This window comes from Amyelois transitella, chromosome Z, assembly GCF_032362555.1.
Source record: "Amyelois transitella isolate CPQ chromosome Z, ilAmyTran1.1, whole genome shotgun sequence".
Classification (NCBI taxonomy): domain Eukaryota; kingdom Metazoa; phylum Arthropoda; class Insecta; order Lepidoptera; family Pyralidae; genus Amyelois; species Amyelois transitella.
In genome coordinates this window covers 809051-829080 of record NC_083535.1, presented here as the reverse complement: position 1 = coordinate 829080, position 20030 = coordinate 809051, and the positions used below count along the sequence as shown (strand labels likewise).

Here is a 20030-nt window from a genome sequence, read left to right as displayed (position 1 = left end):
TAGGTAAGCTAGAAATTCATAGAGGTACGAGTACCTAATGCTTAAGGAAATATGTTTTGTCAGTCATAATTAAATTTTCTTCTTTGATATATAAAGTGTGGATGAAGCGAAGGAAGTAGGTATGCGGAGATCGTGGCAAGTGGAAAGATGTAGTCTCTGCCTACCCCTACGGAAAAGAGTCGTGATTTATGTATGTATTTATATATGTATGATATACTAGCTGTGCCCGCGACTTCGTCCGCGTGGAATAGTTCAAATTCAAAATTCAAATACTTTCATTCATTCTTCAAAAATTGCAGCGTGATATCTAAAGCCTTCCTCGATAAATGGTCTATTCAACACAAAAAGAATTTTTCAATTCGAACCAGTAGTTGCTGAGATTAACGCGTTCAAACAAACAAACTCTTCAGCTTTACAATATATTTATATTGTAAATCTGACTGTTTTTTTTAATTATCGCGTTAAAGTCACTTTCATTATTACACTTTTTTATCCAGGAAAAACGAAAATAACTACGTTTTATTTAGTTACCATATATTAAGTCTTAGATTATGCGTTTACTATTCACTAACCCTACTCTCTTACCGATCAGCTTGCATTAAGAGAGTTGGGAATGTGGATGAAGCGAATAGGAGTAGGTATGCAGGGCGGGGACCATGGCATGTGAGCACATATGGTCTCTGCCTACCGGTTCTGAAAAGAGTCGCGATATTATGTATGTAACCTTCTACATACATACATAATGGTCACGTCTATATGCCTTGCGGGTTGACAGAGCCAACAGTCTTGAAAAGACTGAACGGCCACGTTCAGCGATTTGGCTTAATGATAGAATTGAGATTCAAATAGTGATAGGTTGCTAGCCTGTCGCCTAAAAGAAGAATCCCAAGTTTATAAGCCTATCCCTTAGTCGCCTTTTACGACATTCACGGGGAAGGAGAGGGAGTGGTGCTAATCATTTTTCTATTGGTGCCGGGAATCACACGGTACTAAAGAACGTTATGATTATAGTATGACCAATTGAGTTCAGTTAAAATTATCTACTAGTATTTACCATTATTTTGTAACCAATCTGTGAATTTTGGAAACAGTGAATATTAATTATCGCGAAAGCTCTGTGGTAAATGGGATTGGACTGCATGCCAGGTCTATCCATTAGAATTCTGATTATCTATGTTTCCGCTAGTAGGTATTAACTTTAATTTGGGATTTCGACGAAGGCCTCATTATTACAGGGAATGAACGGCGACAGAGGTCGACAGTTTTAACATTGTTCAAAAGAAATGGCCGGGACAAAATAAAATAAATACGTGTTGGTAAATCAAAATTAAACTAAGTATGATATAAAACACTAAAAACATAAACATATCGTGAGTAATTCTAATTCGTGACAAACATTGTGAAGAAATAACAAAAGAAGATCACTTTCTTTCTTCAATTAAATATTTACTTTTTTTCTAAGCGGCCAGTGTGCTAATTATACAATTTTAAACAAACATAATCCAGTATGAGTTAGGTTCCCCTGCAAGGTTGCGGAGGTTAATATTTTATAATAATTTAAGTGTGTTTGACGTCAATCTGCCTGTTAGCAAGATGAGGAATTGTCTTGAAAATTCCCAAGTTGTATGATACCGGGGTGGATAGTAAAGGTCCGAATCTTAAATAACTCTTTTTAAAATTAAGTTACACAATATAGAATAATATTGTGAAAACTAAACGGACATGTCATGTTATTTTTACGCTTTTGGAATTTTAGTTTTATATTTGATTTTTTTTTTTTACTTTAAATAAATATGCTGATCTTTATTTCTATACTGTAAGATAAATCTAAATAAAACTAATTAATGAAAAACTAAAAGATAAAACTACAAATAATCCTAAATATATTTAAATTGGCAATATATTTAATATATTGTAATGCCCATTATTTCGTAATTATTATTTGCCTAATTATTTACGTACGGAACAATTCGTGCGCGAGTCCAACTCACGCTTGGCCGTGTTTTTTTAAATCCTTACTCCTCAACTACATACATAGCACGCTTGTTATTATCCTACTAATATTAAATGCAAAAGTTTCTGAGTATGTCAGGATGTCAGTATGGATGTTTGTTACTCTTTCACGCAAAAACTACTGAATCGATTACGATGAAATTTAGTGTGTAGTGTAGCTGAAGACCCAGAATAACATATAGGCTACTATACTTTTAATCCCGGAGTTCCCGGAGGATTGATTGTTGCGTTATGATTGGATTTCCACGCGGACGAAGTCGCGGGCAGCCTCTAGTCACAGATAAATCTTACTGTACCTAAATAATTATGAATTGACGATTGACACTCAAAATTATTCCTACATATAGTTTGTTATAAATTAACTTAAATGCATTTACAATGCGAATACGCCGAAGTAATATCTACATACATACAAACACTAGCTGTGCCCGCGACTTCGTCCGCGTGGAATAGTTATTTGGGCATCATATTTATTTTTGCAAACATCCTCCTCGGCTTTATCAATTTGGCGGTCACGCGTATTAGAAAGAACGCTGGTTCGCCGTATTAAATGTTTCGCTGCAAATTGCTTATAACGACTATATCTCAAAACCTATTTGTCTGATTTATATACTGTAAATGGCAATTTTAGTCTTCATAAAAAGCCGAAAGTAATAAACATATTTATTTGGATAAGGATTAATACTGAATTAAAGAAAATTGGTTTCAAAATAACTCATGTTTATAATGAAAAAATAATCTTTAAAAATGAACATAAAAGTGGTTATTGTAAGTAAACCTTAAGAGATAGATATATGCTCTCGCGGACTTTTTTGTGGCAAAAAATGAGTACTTCACATCTTTAGTACATTGTTTTACTATATCTTTGTTGGTTTGCGCAGCGTTCGCGTGGAAAGCTCGCAGATGGCCGACTCATTCAACTTTCACCTGCATTGTTGACGTTTCCCGAAATCCGGGATAAAATGTAGCCTATAGCCTTCCTCGATAAATAGACTATCTAACAGTGAAAGAATTATTCAAATCGGTTCAGTAGTTTCTGAGATTAGCGCGTTTAAACAAACAAACAAACAAACAAACAAAACAAACTCTTCAGCTTTATAATATTAGTATAGATATGGTCACGTCTATATTCCTTGCGGGTTAGACAGAGCTGACAGTCAATCAACGAAGTAATATCTAGTGCATCAGTAATTGCAATGTGCTTTCATCTCCCCTGATGAAGCTTTCGAGCGAGCTTTCAGGACTTTATTAAATTCAGTGACACTAATAGTGAACTTATACAACATCCCATGAGTAACTTTTTAATTTTCTTTCTATTATGAGAGTCAGTCAGTGGCCTATCAGTCTTTTCAAGACTGTTGGCTCTGTCTACCCCGTACCCTTACGAGGTAGACAGAGCCAACAGTCTTGAATCCCTATAAAGACGTGATCGTATGTATGTATGTATGTATGAAAGGCAGTGTGGTTCCCGGTACCAATAGAAAAAAAAGAAAATGACCACTCCATCTCTTTTCCCGTGGATGACGTAAAAGGCGACTAAGGGGTAGGCTTATAAACTTGGGATTCTTCTTTTAGGCGACAGGCTAGCAACTTGTCACTATTTGAATCTCAAATCTATCATTTAGCCACAAAGCGGAACGTGGCTTTTTAGAACAGTCTTTTTAGAACTGTTGGCTCTGTCTACCCCGCAAGGGAAATAGACGTGATTATATGTATGTATGAAAGGCATTTTTAATAAATAAATAACTAATGGCATACATATAATCACGTCTATATCCCTTGCGGGGTAGACAGAGCCAACAGTCGTGAAAATTTGATAGGCCACGTTCATAAGACGCTCATACTTAATTCTTAACTTAACTATGTACCAACGTTTAAACAAAATTTCAACAACTTTAACCAATCTAGTTTAGGAGATACAGCGAAGAGTTCGCAAACAAACTGACAAATGTACAAACTCATTTTCATTTGTATGATTATATGTATGTAGTTAGTAAATGTGAATAGCGTAGTAACTCTGCATACATTTTCTCTGTATACAAGTCGAATTTCAAGGATATTAGTTCAGTACACTTAATGAGGCAAACTAACACACAAATAAACTTAATTTTCGCATTCATATTAGTAATTTATTATTATAAGTAAGGTCCGTGTGGTTACCGGCACCAATAAAAAAAATAAGACTACTCCATCTCGTTCCTATCAATGTCGTAAAGGCGACTAAGGGATAGGTTTATAAACTTGGGATTCTCTTTTTAGACGACGGGCTAGCAACCTATCACTATTAAAGACTGTTGGCACTATCTACCCCGCAAGGGATATAGACGTGACTGGACACGTAATATTCTTCATAACTATTAAGTAAACATATCTTTGTTGTATTGCTGTTATAGAATTTATACTCCTGAGGGAGAGATATTGAAACTTTATCTTTAGAAATGGACGCCGATAAAGTATTGAATTTCATTTACAACGTCCGCTAAGTGCTCTGCAGAGTTTATTGTGTACTTTATTGTTCAGTAAATCCACATCTATACTAATAATAAAGAGAAAAGAATGGTATTTTTGTATGTTTGTAACTGATAAACTCAAAAACTGATTTTGTTGAAATTTTGTACACAGTAGAAATAGACATTAAGAAATAACATAGTTTCTTTTTTTCTAGAAATTCCAACTTAGTAATTAATATAGTTATACGAACCACACACATAGATTGAGCTAGGTTTAAGACTTATTTCACCTACTTAAAATCACATCTTTATCCCCTGCGGGATAGCCAGAGCCAACAGTCATGAAAAGCCTGAAAGGCCACGTTCAGCAGTAAGGTTTAATGATCGAACTGAGATCCAAATAATGACAGGTTGCTAGCCCATCGCCTAAAAGAAGAATGCCAAGTTTATCAGCCTTTCCCTTAGTCTCCTTTTACGACATCCATGGGAAAAAGATTAAGGGGTCCAAACCACACGGCAAGACTAATACCTTATTTAAGACTTATGTTTTCAGATATTCGCTGTAATTACGATTTCTTTTTTTTTTGCTTATAAGAATGATTTTTTTTAGAGTATGCTCCGCTTATCTCCACCGACAAGAGTTCGCTCTTAAATTTAAGTAGAAGAACAACAAATTAACTCAAATAAGTACTCCAACAACATTCATATTCAGTAGAAAGTGATTAGCACATAATGCTAATCACTTTCTACTGAATAATGACTGAATGACTGACATATTGATATCGCCAACTCCGCTTTTACGCCGAGAGAGAATACTAATACGTCGCCTTCCAGTCTTTTCGAGACAGTTCGGCTCTGTCTACCCCGCAAGGGATATATATATATATATATAGACTCGATAATATATATACCTATGTAATGTGTATTCAGATAAAGTAATATGAACAAGTGTATTAAACTATATATTTAATTCTAAAGACATCTGGGCTAAGTTATGTATAATGAATTTAAAGGGATTCCAAATATGTGTAACAGTATACTAAAGAGGGCAGGTTAGTAGTATGACCTCGGGCAGCATGTGATGATGATAATTGACTGAGTGCGAAATGTGCGCCGTCCAGGGCTTCGGTGGCGGCATCGGATTACTGATCGGGGTTTTGGGCTTTTTTATACGAATACAAACACACTATGCCGTGTGGTTCCCGGCAACGATACAAAAAAAAAATAATAGGACCACTCCATTTCTTTCCCATGGATGTCGTAAAAGGCGATTAAGGGATAGGCTTACATACTTGTGATTCTTTTTTTAGGCGATGGGCTAGCAACCTTTCACTATTTGGATCTCAATTCCATCATTAAGCCGAGCAGCTGAATGTGGCCATTCAGTCTTTTCGGGACTATTGAGTATATACTATCTATACGTCTATATCCCTTACGGTGTAGACAGATCTACACCGTAAGGGATATAGACGTGACCACATGTATGTAGGTATACATGTTTAAGTAATTTCTAGTTAAAAAAAAATGTTGAGGGTGGACACTTATCCTTATCACGAAGGGGTATGAAAAATAGATGTTGGCCGATTCTCAGACATGTTTACGAAATTTCATGAGAGTCGGTCAAGCCGTTTCGGAGAAGTAAGGGAACGAACATTGTGACATTTTCCATTATTTTTTTGCTGCATATAGTTGCAGCATGATGATATGTAGCCTAAATCCTTCCTCGATAAATGGTCTATTCAACACAAAAATAAATTTCAATTCGAACCAGTAGTTCCTGAGATTAGCGCGTTCAAACAAACAAACATGAAAAAAGAAATTGCTGTTCTTATCATAGATAACATTGAATATAGTAAATAAAAAAAAACATTTAAAATGAAACGCATGCGCAATTAATCTACGGCTCCACACGATAAACGAGACTAATTAGTGAAATTGTATATTAACTTTTGGAAATTATTTTACATGACAGAGTGTGCATAGAATTAAATTATGTAAGTTTCAATTTCATGTGACTGTAGCACGGCTACGGCGTAGCGGTCCGTGGCCTACGGCGTAGCAATTACGCTACGAGTATGAAAATAGCTGTAAATATATACATATGCAATTGTTATATATATATATTTGAGTAAAATAAATAGTGTGCCGTGTGGTTCCCGGCACCAATACAAAAAAGAATGGGACCACTCCATCTCTTTCCCATGGATGTCGTAAAATGCAACTAAGGGATAGGCTTACATACTTGGGATTCTTTTTTAGGCGATGGGCTAGCAACCTGTCACTATTTGAATCTCAATTCTATCTTAAAGCCAAATAGCTGAACGTGGCCTATCAGTCTTTAAAAGACTGTTGGCTCTGTCTACCCCGCAAGGGATATAGACGTGATTATATGTATGTATGTATGTATACTACTGGCATCCTCTATATAGCGTTAGTCCTGTAGGCATCATGACCTCTCTGGAAAGATCCGGGGTGCATTTTTTTATATATATTTTTATATATACATATATAGATGCCGTGTGGTTCCCAGCACCAAAACAAAAAGAATAGGACCACTCAATCTCTTTCCCATGGATGTCGTAAAAAGCGACTAAGGGATAGGCTTATAAACTTGATGTGACTATATGTATGTATGTATGTATATATATGTATATAAATTTTAAGTTGAGTAAAGTTTTAGGGAACACTATGTTTATTGAAGGGGACGTCGAATCTCCCTCTTCCTGACTTCAGGACGGGAATTCGACAAAAAACCGACTCGAAGGTCGAGAAAATAAAACTATATATAATATAATAGTTGCAGCGTGATGTTGTATAGCCTAAAGCTTTCCTCGATAAATGGTCTATTCAACGAAAAAAGAATTGTTCAATTCGAACCAGTAGTACCTGAGATTAGCGCGTTCAAACAAACAAACTCTTCAGCTTTATAATATAAGTATTGATTATTAAATATTTGTTTTTGGATTGTGGTAATTAATTTTAATTTAGGCTTACAAACTTGGGATTCTTTTTTAGGCGTTGGGTAAGCAACCTGTCACTATTTGAATCTCAATTCTATCATTAAGCCAAATAGCTGAACGTGGCCATTCAGTCTTTTCAAGTCTGTTGTTTCTGTCTACCCCGCAAGGGATATAGACGTGACCATATGTATGTATGTAATTTTAATTCAGGACCTCGAGTTCGTCTCAAGCCGTGGATCACAACTTATTTTTTTACCAAAACCCGGACTTCCCAGTTATAAAGCCTTGATTTTGCGTAGAAACACAATTTACATTACATTACAGTAATCAAACGTTCTGATGTAAAAATTAAGTAAGAATAAATATTTGAAAACATTATTAAAATTATCTCAATCCGACTTTGAACTCTTGAATAAACGTATTCAAATATTCATCACGCTTATTTTTATACCTTCAGCTCTTACTTTGGATAATTCCTACGTTGGAAATTAAAATCAAAATGTGCTGTATATATGTATAATAAATAGCATGTAATACTTAAAAGGTAGTCGAATGAATGAATCTAGGTTCAAATACTAACCTACCCAGAGCGAACATACGTCGAAAATCTAATTTCATGTAAGGGTCAATTTAATTTAAAGTTGTCATACGTGCATACGTATGATCACGTCTATATCTCTCGCGGGATAGACAGAGCCGACAGTCTTGAAAATACTGATAGGTCACGTTTGACATAATAATAGAATTGAGATGGAAATAGTAACATTGCAAGCCCATCGCCAATCGCGGAGTTTATAATCCTATCCCTTAGTCGCCTTTTACGTCATCCATGGGAAAGAGATGGTGGGTGTGGTCCTAGTCTATTTTATATTAGTGCCGGGAACCACACAACACTAGCAAATACAGTGAGGAATTGTCCATTAAAATCGGAAACTTTGATTCAACCTGGTTTTGATTCGTCTTTGAAAATTTTATAAACTAGCTGTGCCCGCGACTTCGTCCGCGTGGAATATTTATTTTGGGCATCATTGAAGCCCTCAAGGATGAATAATTTTCCCGTTTCTTTCACATTTTCCATTATTTCTTCGCTCCTAATAGTTGCAGCGTGATGTTATATAGCCCAAAGCCTTCCTCGATAAATGGTCTATTCAACACAAAAAGAAATTTTTCAATTCGAACCAGTAGTTCCTGAGATTAGCGCGTTCAAACAAACAAACTCTTCAGCTTTATAATATTAGTATAGATTACATTAGATTTCACCGTTTCACAATTTTACAAAGACGTTGAAAACTCTATTTGTGAATCAAACGACAAATTATAGGTGTAAAAACAGAAAACATGTCGGGATGGTATCCAAGTTGCTTTTGGGTCCCAGACAGGGCTCCGGTGAAATGCACTCCCGCAATGAGTTATTCGACACCCATGCGATTCTTCTGCCGTCCACAGAACTATGAATGTGCAGAATTTCCTGAATGTGCAGCGCTGTGTTCGCGATGTTTTCCCGCGGCGTATTGTTTGTAAGAGTTTAAATAAATAGTAAATTAAACAAATAAAAATTGCACAGAATTTGTCAAATTCCAAATTTTAATTCATTAATGTGGGACATTTCCAACGTCACTGAGTAATTGTCATATCTTATGGTTTCACAACATTACTTGAAACTAATTTCACTACCACGTCCAAAGCGTCATAGCAGAAGAAGCGGTAACAAACCGCACTGCAACATTTTCTACAATAATGACAACTAAAATACAGAGGTCGTAACTTCGAATTTTGTAACAAAATTACTTCGTTCTGAAAATTGTTATTGATGTAAGAATGCCTTTTACTGAGATAACATTTCTTAGTTATTTTTTTGGAAAAGGCACACCAACATTATACATACAATAGGTACATTGCTTTAAAGTTCAAATCTAAATTGTTCTTATACATATACCTATTACACTCTGTTTACCCGCAAGGGATAAAAACGTGATGTGGCGTTATATTAGCTTTGAACTTAGACAATAATCTACACTTCATGAGTTTTTTTGTGATCAGTTGATTGTTTGCAAAGCGATTACACTTCAATGTCTGTATAAAATAAAATAAAAAATAAAAAAATATTGTCATTTCTACACAATTCGTAAGTCTAGAGTAATCTCGCGATGCGCGGTAGGTACTTGCGAGTGCCGGCTTGTGAGTCGCGACATTTTACAGGCATTCCCAGTTTCCTCGTCATTTCTCAGTTTTTGCTGTCTTGTGTGATATTAACACTGTCTAAGAAGGGGTTGGTGTTGTCATTCGATTATTTAAACATATAATCACGTCTGTATCCCTTGCGGGGTAGACAGAGACAACAGCACTGAAAGACTGAAAGGGTACGCTCTGCTGCGCGGCATTATAATGGGATTGAGATTTAAATAGTGACAGGTTGCTAGACCATCGCCCTGAAGAATCCCTAGTTTATATGTCTATCACTTGGTCGCCTTTTACGACATCCATGGGAAATAGATGGAGTGGTTCTTTAAAAAATTCCACATAATCACATTTTCTATGTAACTAATGTTGTGATGTGAATGACGATGTAGTAACAGGTATAGAAAACGGTATGTTAAGATGGTTTGGTCATGTGGAGAGGATGAATGAAAGCAGGTTGACTAAGCAGATATACAAAGATAGTGTGGAGGGCAAGGTCGGGGTGGGAAGGAATAGGCGAACGTATCTTTATCAAAATCTTGAAAATCTAAAATATAAGCAACTATAACCCAAAAATACGCAAAAAATGCGTAGTCGCAAAAGGAATTCGCAAAAAAAAGGAAAAATTAAATATTGGAAAGGTGACATGGATTTTATGACTAGATTTAACGTATACCTAAGTTTTTTTTATCGTACCGAATACTTATATACATACATATAATCACGTCTTAATAGATATATAGATATTACCTACGCGGTAGACAAAGCCAACATTCTTGAAAAGACTGACTGACTTTTACTCTCTTTCTCTGACTGAATTTTTCAGTTGAAAGCTTTTTGCTAGCCGAAATCCAAAAAAAGGTGTTATACTTGGTATAAATAGGAAGATGACTGTGTTCCTTGCACAGACAAAAGTAGGTCAGCACGCCTGGATCTAGGAAACTAACTTTGAGATGAGAAGTCTGTGGGTATTATCTGTTTCGAAACAAGAAAAATGAGCAATGATTTTGTAATAATTGAACTTGACAAAAATTCAGAACGTCGGTGGTCGAATGGGTAAGGTGCCTGGTCAAAATGCGGTTGCGCATAAAGACACCGGTTCGAATCCCACCGCGGCCATGTAGCAATGACTATTCAATCAAATCAAGATAAAATCAAACACCTGAATCAAGACATTTAGGTTAAGGTCCTTAAATAAATAACTAAGACGCAGTCAAAAGCTTAATAAAACCCAATCAATTTTTACTAATCACATACATACATACATATAATCACGTCTATATCCCTTGCGGGGAAGACAGACCCAACAGTCTTAAAAAGATTGATAGGCCACGTTCAGCTGTTTTGCATAATGATAGAATTGAGGTTCAAATAGTGACAGGTTGCTAGCCTGTCACCTAAAAGACGTCTCCCAAGTTTATAAGCAAATCCCTGAGTCGCCTTTTACGACATCCATGGAAAAGATATGGGGTGGTGCTATTCTTTTTTCTAATGATGCCGGGAACCACACGGCACGGCTGCTAATCACGAACGTACAAAAAATTCGCCGTCATAATTTATTTCATATCGATAAAATTAGTCAGTGGATGCGGGCTCCGACAACTGTTGAGCACATCTGCGTATCTGGCACTCCTGCCCGCCGCGGGTATAAATTGTGTAGCGTTCCTGCCGCCGGCTCATTCGTTCCAGTGCACGCGGGCGCTCCACGCGACCGCACGCGACCGTAACAATAACACGTCAAAATGAAGAAGTGCTTATTATTTTGTGTTGCAATAACTATGACTTTGACAGTGAGTGCGGAGTTGAGGATCAAGAAGGAGATACAAGCGTTGGCTGAGCAGATAGAAATAATGAAGACCGTCCATTTGACCGACGTGACTCGTCTGAAAAGGGAGATTGGTGAACTCAAGTAAGTTTAACTTGTTAAGTTTTCAGCGTTACCGTGAGTTCCGGCGGCGGCGTTCGGCTGATTTTTGTCTAGATTTTGTGCTGTCTATTTAAATAGTTTGTCTATGTTTTGTAACTCTTTTTTTTTCTTTGAGAAACTTTTAATAATTCTCTATTGACATAGGATTTTGTCGATTGTTCCATTTACTTTCGTAATTTATGATTTTGGCAGATTTTGTGCGCTGAGATAAAATTATTACGCCTAAAGTTAAAAGCTCTATTTGTTATCATTCTCACCTGGCTAACTGCGATTTTATTAAAGTTTTACTCTTGCAAATGCGAAATGAATGAAAGCGCGCAACTTTTTATTTATGGGTTTAAAATGTCTTTTTTCATATTTTTATATTTATTATTACGCTGATAATATCATGTATCACTGAAAGGATTATTTTTTATACTTTTTCAAATTCTTTTTTATATATAAAAACCATTTTGGTAAATATTGTTATTTATACGAGATACAACACATACATAAATACCCTCGGGAACAGCGAGCTCGGAATTTTAGATTTATTTAGGCGGAGCTCTAGTTAGTTACGGAAATTACTTTTTTGGAATAATATTTATGTAACACACGAAAAACATACAAATTTAAATAAATTGCGTAACGAACTTATTTCTTAAAGAAATATCGATTTGACCGGCAAACAGTTAATTTAAATCATATACTTTTTAATTTGACCGGCATTTATTAAAAAAATATATATGTTTAAATCATGTATAAGATTTATATCAAACATTTTTTTTATACAATACGTAAAAAAAACGAAACTCTTGAATAAATTCAACAACTTAAAAATTTATTAACCCCTTCCAAAATAATCAGGTCTCTAAATAAATAGTGTTAAAATTATATTTAAATAAATATAATTTGATATAAAATCTTAAATTAAAAAAAATTCCCTTTATTACACAAAAAGTTTGTTAAACATAAAATACTATTTAAAAAGAAAAACAAAAAATACTCGAAGAAAGTTAACTTAGTCAATGGATTTTACTGCACAGAGGATTTTGGATATGGCTTAATTCTAGTCCCTGTAAAAAAAAACAGGAGGTAACAAGATTTGAAATTTACACCGCAAATGTTACACTGCGTCGCTTCTAAAGGGAATTGATTGAGAGACGATTACCTATCTGAAAATACCTATCTGGGAAATGAGAATCTGAGACAATCAGGGCTGTGACGTTTATTTTTGAGCGGGGATTTAAGATTCGAATCCCAGGGTGGGAATTAACCACTCCTTTTTAAGAACATTAGTTGAGTGATAAGAATTCAGATGTTGCCGAAAAAAATAATAACAAAGATAATATGTCACAAAAAAGAAAAATAACATGCAAAAATAACATTAATAATTTAAAGACCTCTTTTGTAAAAATAAATTAAGAAAAAATACACGTACACGATACGTCTATATCCCTTGCGGGGTAGACAGAGTCAACAATCTTGAAGAGACTGATAGGCTTTTGTCAGCTGTTTGGTTTAAGGATAGAAATAAGTCCCTGCATAGCATCAACTTTAATAATAGTGTGGATTAAACTTAATATACATAGTTAGTCGATAATCGAAGCATTTAATTCGGATTTATGAATCGAATATATTTCAAAATCGGATATCCGAAAGTTTCCTAACCCAACCTAACCTAACATCACTATAGGACATAATCTTAATTGCGTCATTTGGGTAGAACACCTTCCTTTGATAAACTCGGGTATTTCGCTACAGAGAACGTCAACTGGTTCTCACTAAAATTTCAACGGGCTGCAATTAATGGTGAAATGAACGATGTAATTAAATTTTAAGCTGATAGTAATTGCATACTGAGTCTGTTTTGGACGCTAAAATGAATTGACATGGTTGCCTTTTGTCCCGTTGGTTAACGTTAAACTTTGCGCTTTCGGATATTATATTCTCTTAGTTGTTTTAGATATGTTTTGATACCAATGTTAGGCATAATTAAACATACATACATATGGTCACGTCTATATCCCTTGCGGGGTAGACAGAGCCTGTAGGGGTAGCAGTCTTGAAAATACCCACGTTCAGCTATTTGGTTTAACGATACAATTAAGATTCAACTAGTGACAGGTTGCTAGCCCATCGCCTAAAAAAGAATACCAAGTTTGTAAGCATATCCCTTATTCGCCTTTTACGACATCTTACATGGGAAAGAGATGGAGTGGTCCTATTCTTTTTTGTATTAGTGCCGGGAACAACACGGCATAATTAAATACAATTCTAAAAGCCTTTTCCAAACTGTTGCCAGTAGGAGCAATGAAGAAACCATGACTATTGAAATTTTATATAAAAACTAGCTGTGCCCGCAACTTCGTCCGCGTGGAATAGTAAATTTGGGCATAATTGAAGCCCTCAAAGATGAATAATTCTCCCCGTCGTTTTTTCACATTTTCCATTATTTCTTTGCTCCTTATAGTTGCAGCGTGATGTTATATAGCCTAAAGCCTTCCTCGATAAATAGTCTATTCAACGCGAATTCAATACGAACCAGTAGTGCCTGAGATTAGCGCGTTCAAACAAACAAACAAACTCTTCAGCTTTATAATATTAGTATAGATAGAGAGAAATTTATCCGTTCATGATTTTTATTATTATCTTGAATAATAAAAATCATGAACGGATAAATTTTTAAAATGAATAAAAACTAAAATATCTTTTTAGATTAAAGTATTAGGTAAGCAATATTAACAACACATTCTAGGCTCTTAAATAAGGTGTTTAATTGTTTTTTAAGTAAAAATCTCAGTTCACACAGTTTCACATTTTGTCGTTGCGTGGGAGCAGAACTCTGACGCAGGTGGCCGCTTGACTTCGCGGCATGTATGAGAACTTCCAGTACACTGAGCGATGCGTATGCGCAATTAATCTTCACATATCTCTACTTACTCGAAGAGTGATCGTGATTTTAATGAATAAAGACACTTAACAAAGCAAAATATGTAAATTAAACAATATTGCTTTGCAATATTAGTTTGAAATTTAAATTTTTTATTTGCATAATATGTAGTTTTGTTTCATAATCCCTATGTATTTCGTAAAAGTCGACTTAGGGAATAAATATAGAGAATAAAGAACATACGTCTAGTCTAAGCCTCCTAAGTAGCGAAAAGAAATTATTGCGTAGGTATATCTCTCTTACTACGAATTGTAAAAGATAATCAAAGGAAAGATTATTAACTTGGGATTCTTTAAGTCGACGGGGACCCACCACAGCTGTTTCATGGGAACCACAAGGCATTGCCAGGAACTACAAGGAAATTTATACGCGGGAAGTAAAACTAATGATCCCTCAAACATAAAATTAGTACATTTATTTATTTTATTTATGTGCCGTGTGGTTCCCGGCACCAATACAAAAAAGAATAGGACCACTCCATCTCTTTCCCATGGATGTAGTAAAAGGCGACTAAGGGATAGGCTTACAAACTTGGGATTCTTTTTTATTCGACGGGCTAGCAACCTGTCACTAGTTGAATCTCAATTCTATCGTTAAGCCAAATAGCTGAACGTGGCCATTCAGTCTTTTCAAGACTTTTGGCTCTGTCTACCCCGCAAGGGATATAGACGTGACCATATGTATGTATTTATTTTATATTAAATGTAAAACAACATACTTGAAGTCGAGGCGGCGAGTTTAAACTTATTATAACAGCGTCGTGAATATTAAAAGCACTCAGAGCTTTGCAGCTTTCAATAATGCGCTTTTCGCGAGAGGGAATGTTGTCTTTTGCATTTTGTGTAAACTTTATCGAATTATTAATACATACATTATAATCACGTCGATATCCCTTGCGGGGTAGACAGAGCCAACAGACTGAATGGCCACGTTCAGCAGTGACAGGTGCTAGTATTTTATCTCGGACGTTTCGAATCATGATGACACTTGATGACCACGGATCATTAACCATATTAGGTTTAAACATGACAATAGGTATATGTATGTATGTATAAACACATAACTACTATTTTCGCAGTCGGATAATTCCACAGAGACAAGAGCCTAAAATAGAATGCTCTCAAAATTTTTCAATACTGTCTACAGTTTTGAGTCATTCCTCCATTTCAATTATATCGATGGCACTTGACGTTGAAATCTTATGAAGAAGCTTTAAATCGGACACAAAGATTAATTGACCCTACTTCTTATCTGAAGTATCTCGTTTGAAACAAAGGAAACTCAAGTACCTTTCCTTTTTTCATTAGAATCCAGTTTCTATACTTCTTTAGCGTCTCTTCAGATTATTTTTCGACCCTGAGCCGGAACAAATGAAAAAAAAACACTAAATAAATCTTACCACACAGTTTCGATCATATTACGTAGGTAAGTCTTTTTTAACGTCCAAGTCTTGTTTGTTTGTTTGTTTGTAATATCTTTATTGCATATAAAATTTACACAGTAACAAGAAAATAGTAAGTACATATTTATACATACATACAAACATATGGTCACGTCTATATCCCTTGCGGGGTAGACAGAGCCAACAGTCTTGTGAAGACTGATAGGCCACGTTCAGCTTTAAGATAGAATTGAGATTCAAATAGTGACAGGTTGCTAGCCCATCGTCTAAACGAAGATTCTCAAATATATAAACCTATCCCTTAGTCGCCTTTTACGACATCCATGGCAGAGAGATGGAGTGGTCCTATTGTTTTTTGTATTGTTATAAAAGAAACAAAAACTACATCCTACTACTATTATAAAGGCGAAAGTTTGTATGGATGTATGGATGTTTGTTACTCTTTCACGCAAAAACTACTGAACCGATTACCATGAAATTTGGTATGTAGGTAGCTGAAGACCCAGAATAACACATAGGCTACTTTTTATCCCAGAGTTCCCGCGGGATTGATAGGGTTTCCATGCGGACGAAGTCGCGGGCGGCCTCTAGTGTTGTATATTGGCTTGGAAGCCTCAAAAGCCTGCTGACCGCGCTACCAGCCAACAAACGACCCTGATACTGGAAGGGCGCTCCCGAGGGCCCTCCACTGCGCGGCGCGCTGATTGACACGACCATTGTCGCTCACTCGGCCATGTCAACTATAATGATGCGCTGTAATGTCACAAGATAACATATACATATATACATATAGTCACGTCTATAGCCCTTGCGAGGTAGATAGAGCCAACAGTCTTGTAAAGACTGATAGGCCACGTTCAGCTTTAAGATATTAATAATTCTTACAATGTAATATTAGGGTTATAATTCTTACAATGTAATTAGTTGTGCTGCGTGGTTCCCGGCACCAATACAAAAAAAGAATAGGACCACTCCATCTCTTTCCCATGGATTTCGTAAAAGCCGACTAAGGGGTAGGCTTATAAACTTGGGATTCTTCTTTTAGGCGACGGGCTAGCAACCTGTCACTTTATATGAATCTCAATTCTATCAGTAAGCCAAACATCTGAATGTGGCCTATCAGTATTTTCAAGACTGTTGGCTCTGTCTACCCCGCAAGGGATATAGACGTGATTATATGTATGTGTGTCCATAAATATCAATAACAAAGCCTAGACACTAGTCACAATTATTTACAGCAATAAAAGTCGTATAGGCGCGACTGTGGTCCAAAAATAAACCCCAGATATGAAGATCGAATAAAAAAAAAAACAACGCCATCAGCTGTCTCGTTGCAACGCAGGTATGCAAACCTCACTTTAAATTGCAGATTTTGCAAATGGACCTTAACTGTACGTGATATAGTTGAATATTGGTTGATAATGCAATGTGAAGCGGAGTAGCCAGTTCACCTCACCTGAGCAGGTGTCCCGGCTTCATTTTTGTTGTCTTTTTGTGGAACCATCGAAAGCAAATTCCTATCGCTTTGGTGTCGCAGTACATTGGATAGCGCAATTCTTCCTGTAAATCCTTCTTTTGTCAAAACAAACAGCAGTCAAGAACAGTTGAAGCCGACATATGCATTGCTGCAATTCGTTTCACAATATTATAATAAAGTTAGCGACAATTCCAAGTAAATAAATAAATATGTATATACGGGACAAATTACACTGATCGAGTTAGCCTCGAAGTAAGTTCGAAACTTGTGTTACGAGATACTAACTCAACGGTACTATATTTTATAATAAACTAGCGACCCGCCCTGGCTTCGCACGGGTGCAAAATTCGGAAAAAATTATACATAAAAACCTTCCTCTTGAATCACTCTACCTGTTACAAAAAACCGCATCAAAATCCGTTGCGTAATTTTAAAGATTTAAGCATACAGACAAACAGACTAAAATAGTGACTTTGTTTTATACTATGTAGTGATACTTATATAGATAAACATCCAAGACCCAGGCCAATCAGAAAAAGTTTTTTTTTCTCATCATGCCCTGGCCGGGATTCGAACCCGGGACCTCCGGTGTCAAAGACAAGCGTACTACCGCTGCGCCACAAAGTAGTAGTGGGCATTCCTGTTAGTCTGCTTGTTCGCTCACCTTTATCACTGTAGTTTCACGCGCTATATATTTTTGATAACATTTGATATCATTAACAAAATTAGTCACTAATGTGAATAAATTAATCCTGTGGGATATGATCCAGATATGTTTCAACTATTTATTTTTTATCTTATTATATATGTACTCAGTGTAATTTTAACTAAAAATTTATATGCTTAAGGTGAAAAATAATTTAAGATTTGTATTTGACCCGAACTGAAGAGACTTAAGTAACAACACATATACCTAATTAAATAATACACTAATATTAATTATATTATAATAATACAAAAAGACTATTCTAAATTACAAAGTAAAAACATTATTATTCAAATTAATAAATGTTGATGCTGTACTTAGTCGTATTCTGTTATGTATAATAATAATTAATAAATAACTTATTAGTGAGTAGGAGTACCTATTGTTATTTATTCACATTATTTTTCGGTGGTTGAATCCGTAAGGTTGAAGAAATGCAATGAAAGTCGTGAACGAATTAACAATGTCCAGATTAATTAGCAGGGAATTTAGGACTCAGTTCGCCAAGTGACGGGCTTTAAATTGCTTCATTTGGCAGTTTTGTTGAGCTTCATGCTTTTTGCTGGTTACAAATTTGTTAAACTCCTTTTATCTCATTATGATAGGCTTCTTTCTAAACATGATTCTCCTTTTAGGCGATGGGCTAGCGACCTGTCACTATTTGAATCTCAATTCTGTCATTAAGCCAAATATCTGAACGTGGCCTATCAGTCTTTTCAAGACTGTCGCCTCTGTCTTCCCCGCAAGGGATAAAAACGTGATTATATGTACCTATATGTATGTATGTCATTATGAAACTTTATGTCGTGTGGTAACCTACACTTTACAATAGGAACACTCCATCTCTGTCCCATGGATATCGTCAAATGGTAGGACGTAACGTAACCCGATTTAAAAAGGATTAAAGATCACAAGTTTTAAATTCAAATAAAGAATTCTTATTTCTAGCGTAAATTCAAATACCAGAAGTAACAAGATTGCATTCAGAAACTTGTTCTGTGTCTATAAGCTGCTGAGCTCTGTGGTAATTGGAATCCGACAGAGCCATTTCTGACTGTTTAAAAGCATTTTTTTTTAAATTCAAATTTGGATTATCTCGCAGTCCGATGGAGCTGTAATTATCTCTGTCATCGCTACTTTTAAATAAAATATACGATTTCTGTGTAGGCCTTAGTTGGCTTGGTTATTTTTGGCGAATCGCGTTTCGTAACAATTATTTATTTGCATTTCTTATTTATTATTCACTAGCTTCCGCTCAAAGTAGTCATTTATCGGAAATAAAACTGTTTTTAAACCTTTTAACCAATTTATCAAAGCCCTCTTGTTTGTGGCATGAAAGTTATTTGGTCATTCTCATACTTTTAAAGACGTGTTTGAAATATTAAAAAAAAACATTTTCAAAGCGGGCTACACTAAACCCCCCATCTAATTACGTATGAAATCGGTCTCGCTCAAGTTTAGTAAGGGCGAACATCTGGTTAAAATGTAGTGTTTATTTATATCCGTACCGGAAGCAGCGCGCGGGCCACATCCGCCGGCGCGTGCACACTAATGCCAAAAAAGAGTAATTATGAAATCATAATTTTAAGTCTCTGTGAATGTAGATTTAGTTTTTGGTTGAATTTAAGGTCAGATTATTATTAGAATAAAAAGAAATTAACCTTTGATGATGGGTCTGAGTTTTTGATTTTAGATGAAGTCTCTGCCTACCCTTGCGGGAAATCGGTGTGATGATTTATTAGAAAACTTAGTTTCAGGGTAACCCAAATAGTGTGATATTTCTCTTTTTTGTGAACTGGAAAATAAACTATAACTGAAAACACTGAAATGACTATATTTTTTAGACAACATATCTTAATTATTAGGTATAGGTAAAAATTTCAAAAGTTGAAACCTTTCTCTAACATACATATGTAAGTAAGGTTTTACTAAATTTATTACAGAAATAAATTTCATAAACTGATTAAAACTAAATTTAATACTGA

General features: G+C 35.5%; 1 protein-coding gene across 1 annotated transcript in view; it reads left to right on the top strand.

Annotated features, from left to right (window-relative positions):
- The first annotated feature begins 11290 nt into the window (after window positions 1–11290).
- LOC106130611 (protein scabrous) overlaps window positions 11291–20030 on the top strand; it is a 35573-nt gene continuing 26833 nt past the window's right edge. Inside the window, exon 1 of the mRNA XM_013329504.2 lies at window positions 11291–11510. Within this exon, the coding sequence (XP_013184958.1) occupies window positions 11344–11510 (167 nt within the window). The 5' untranslated portion in view covers window positions 11291–11343. The remainder of the gene's footprint in view (window positions 11511–20030) is intronic.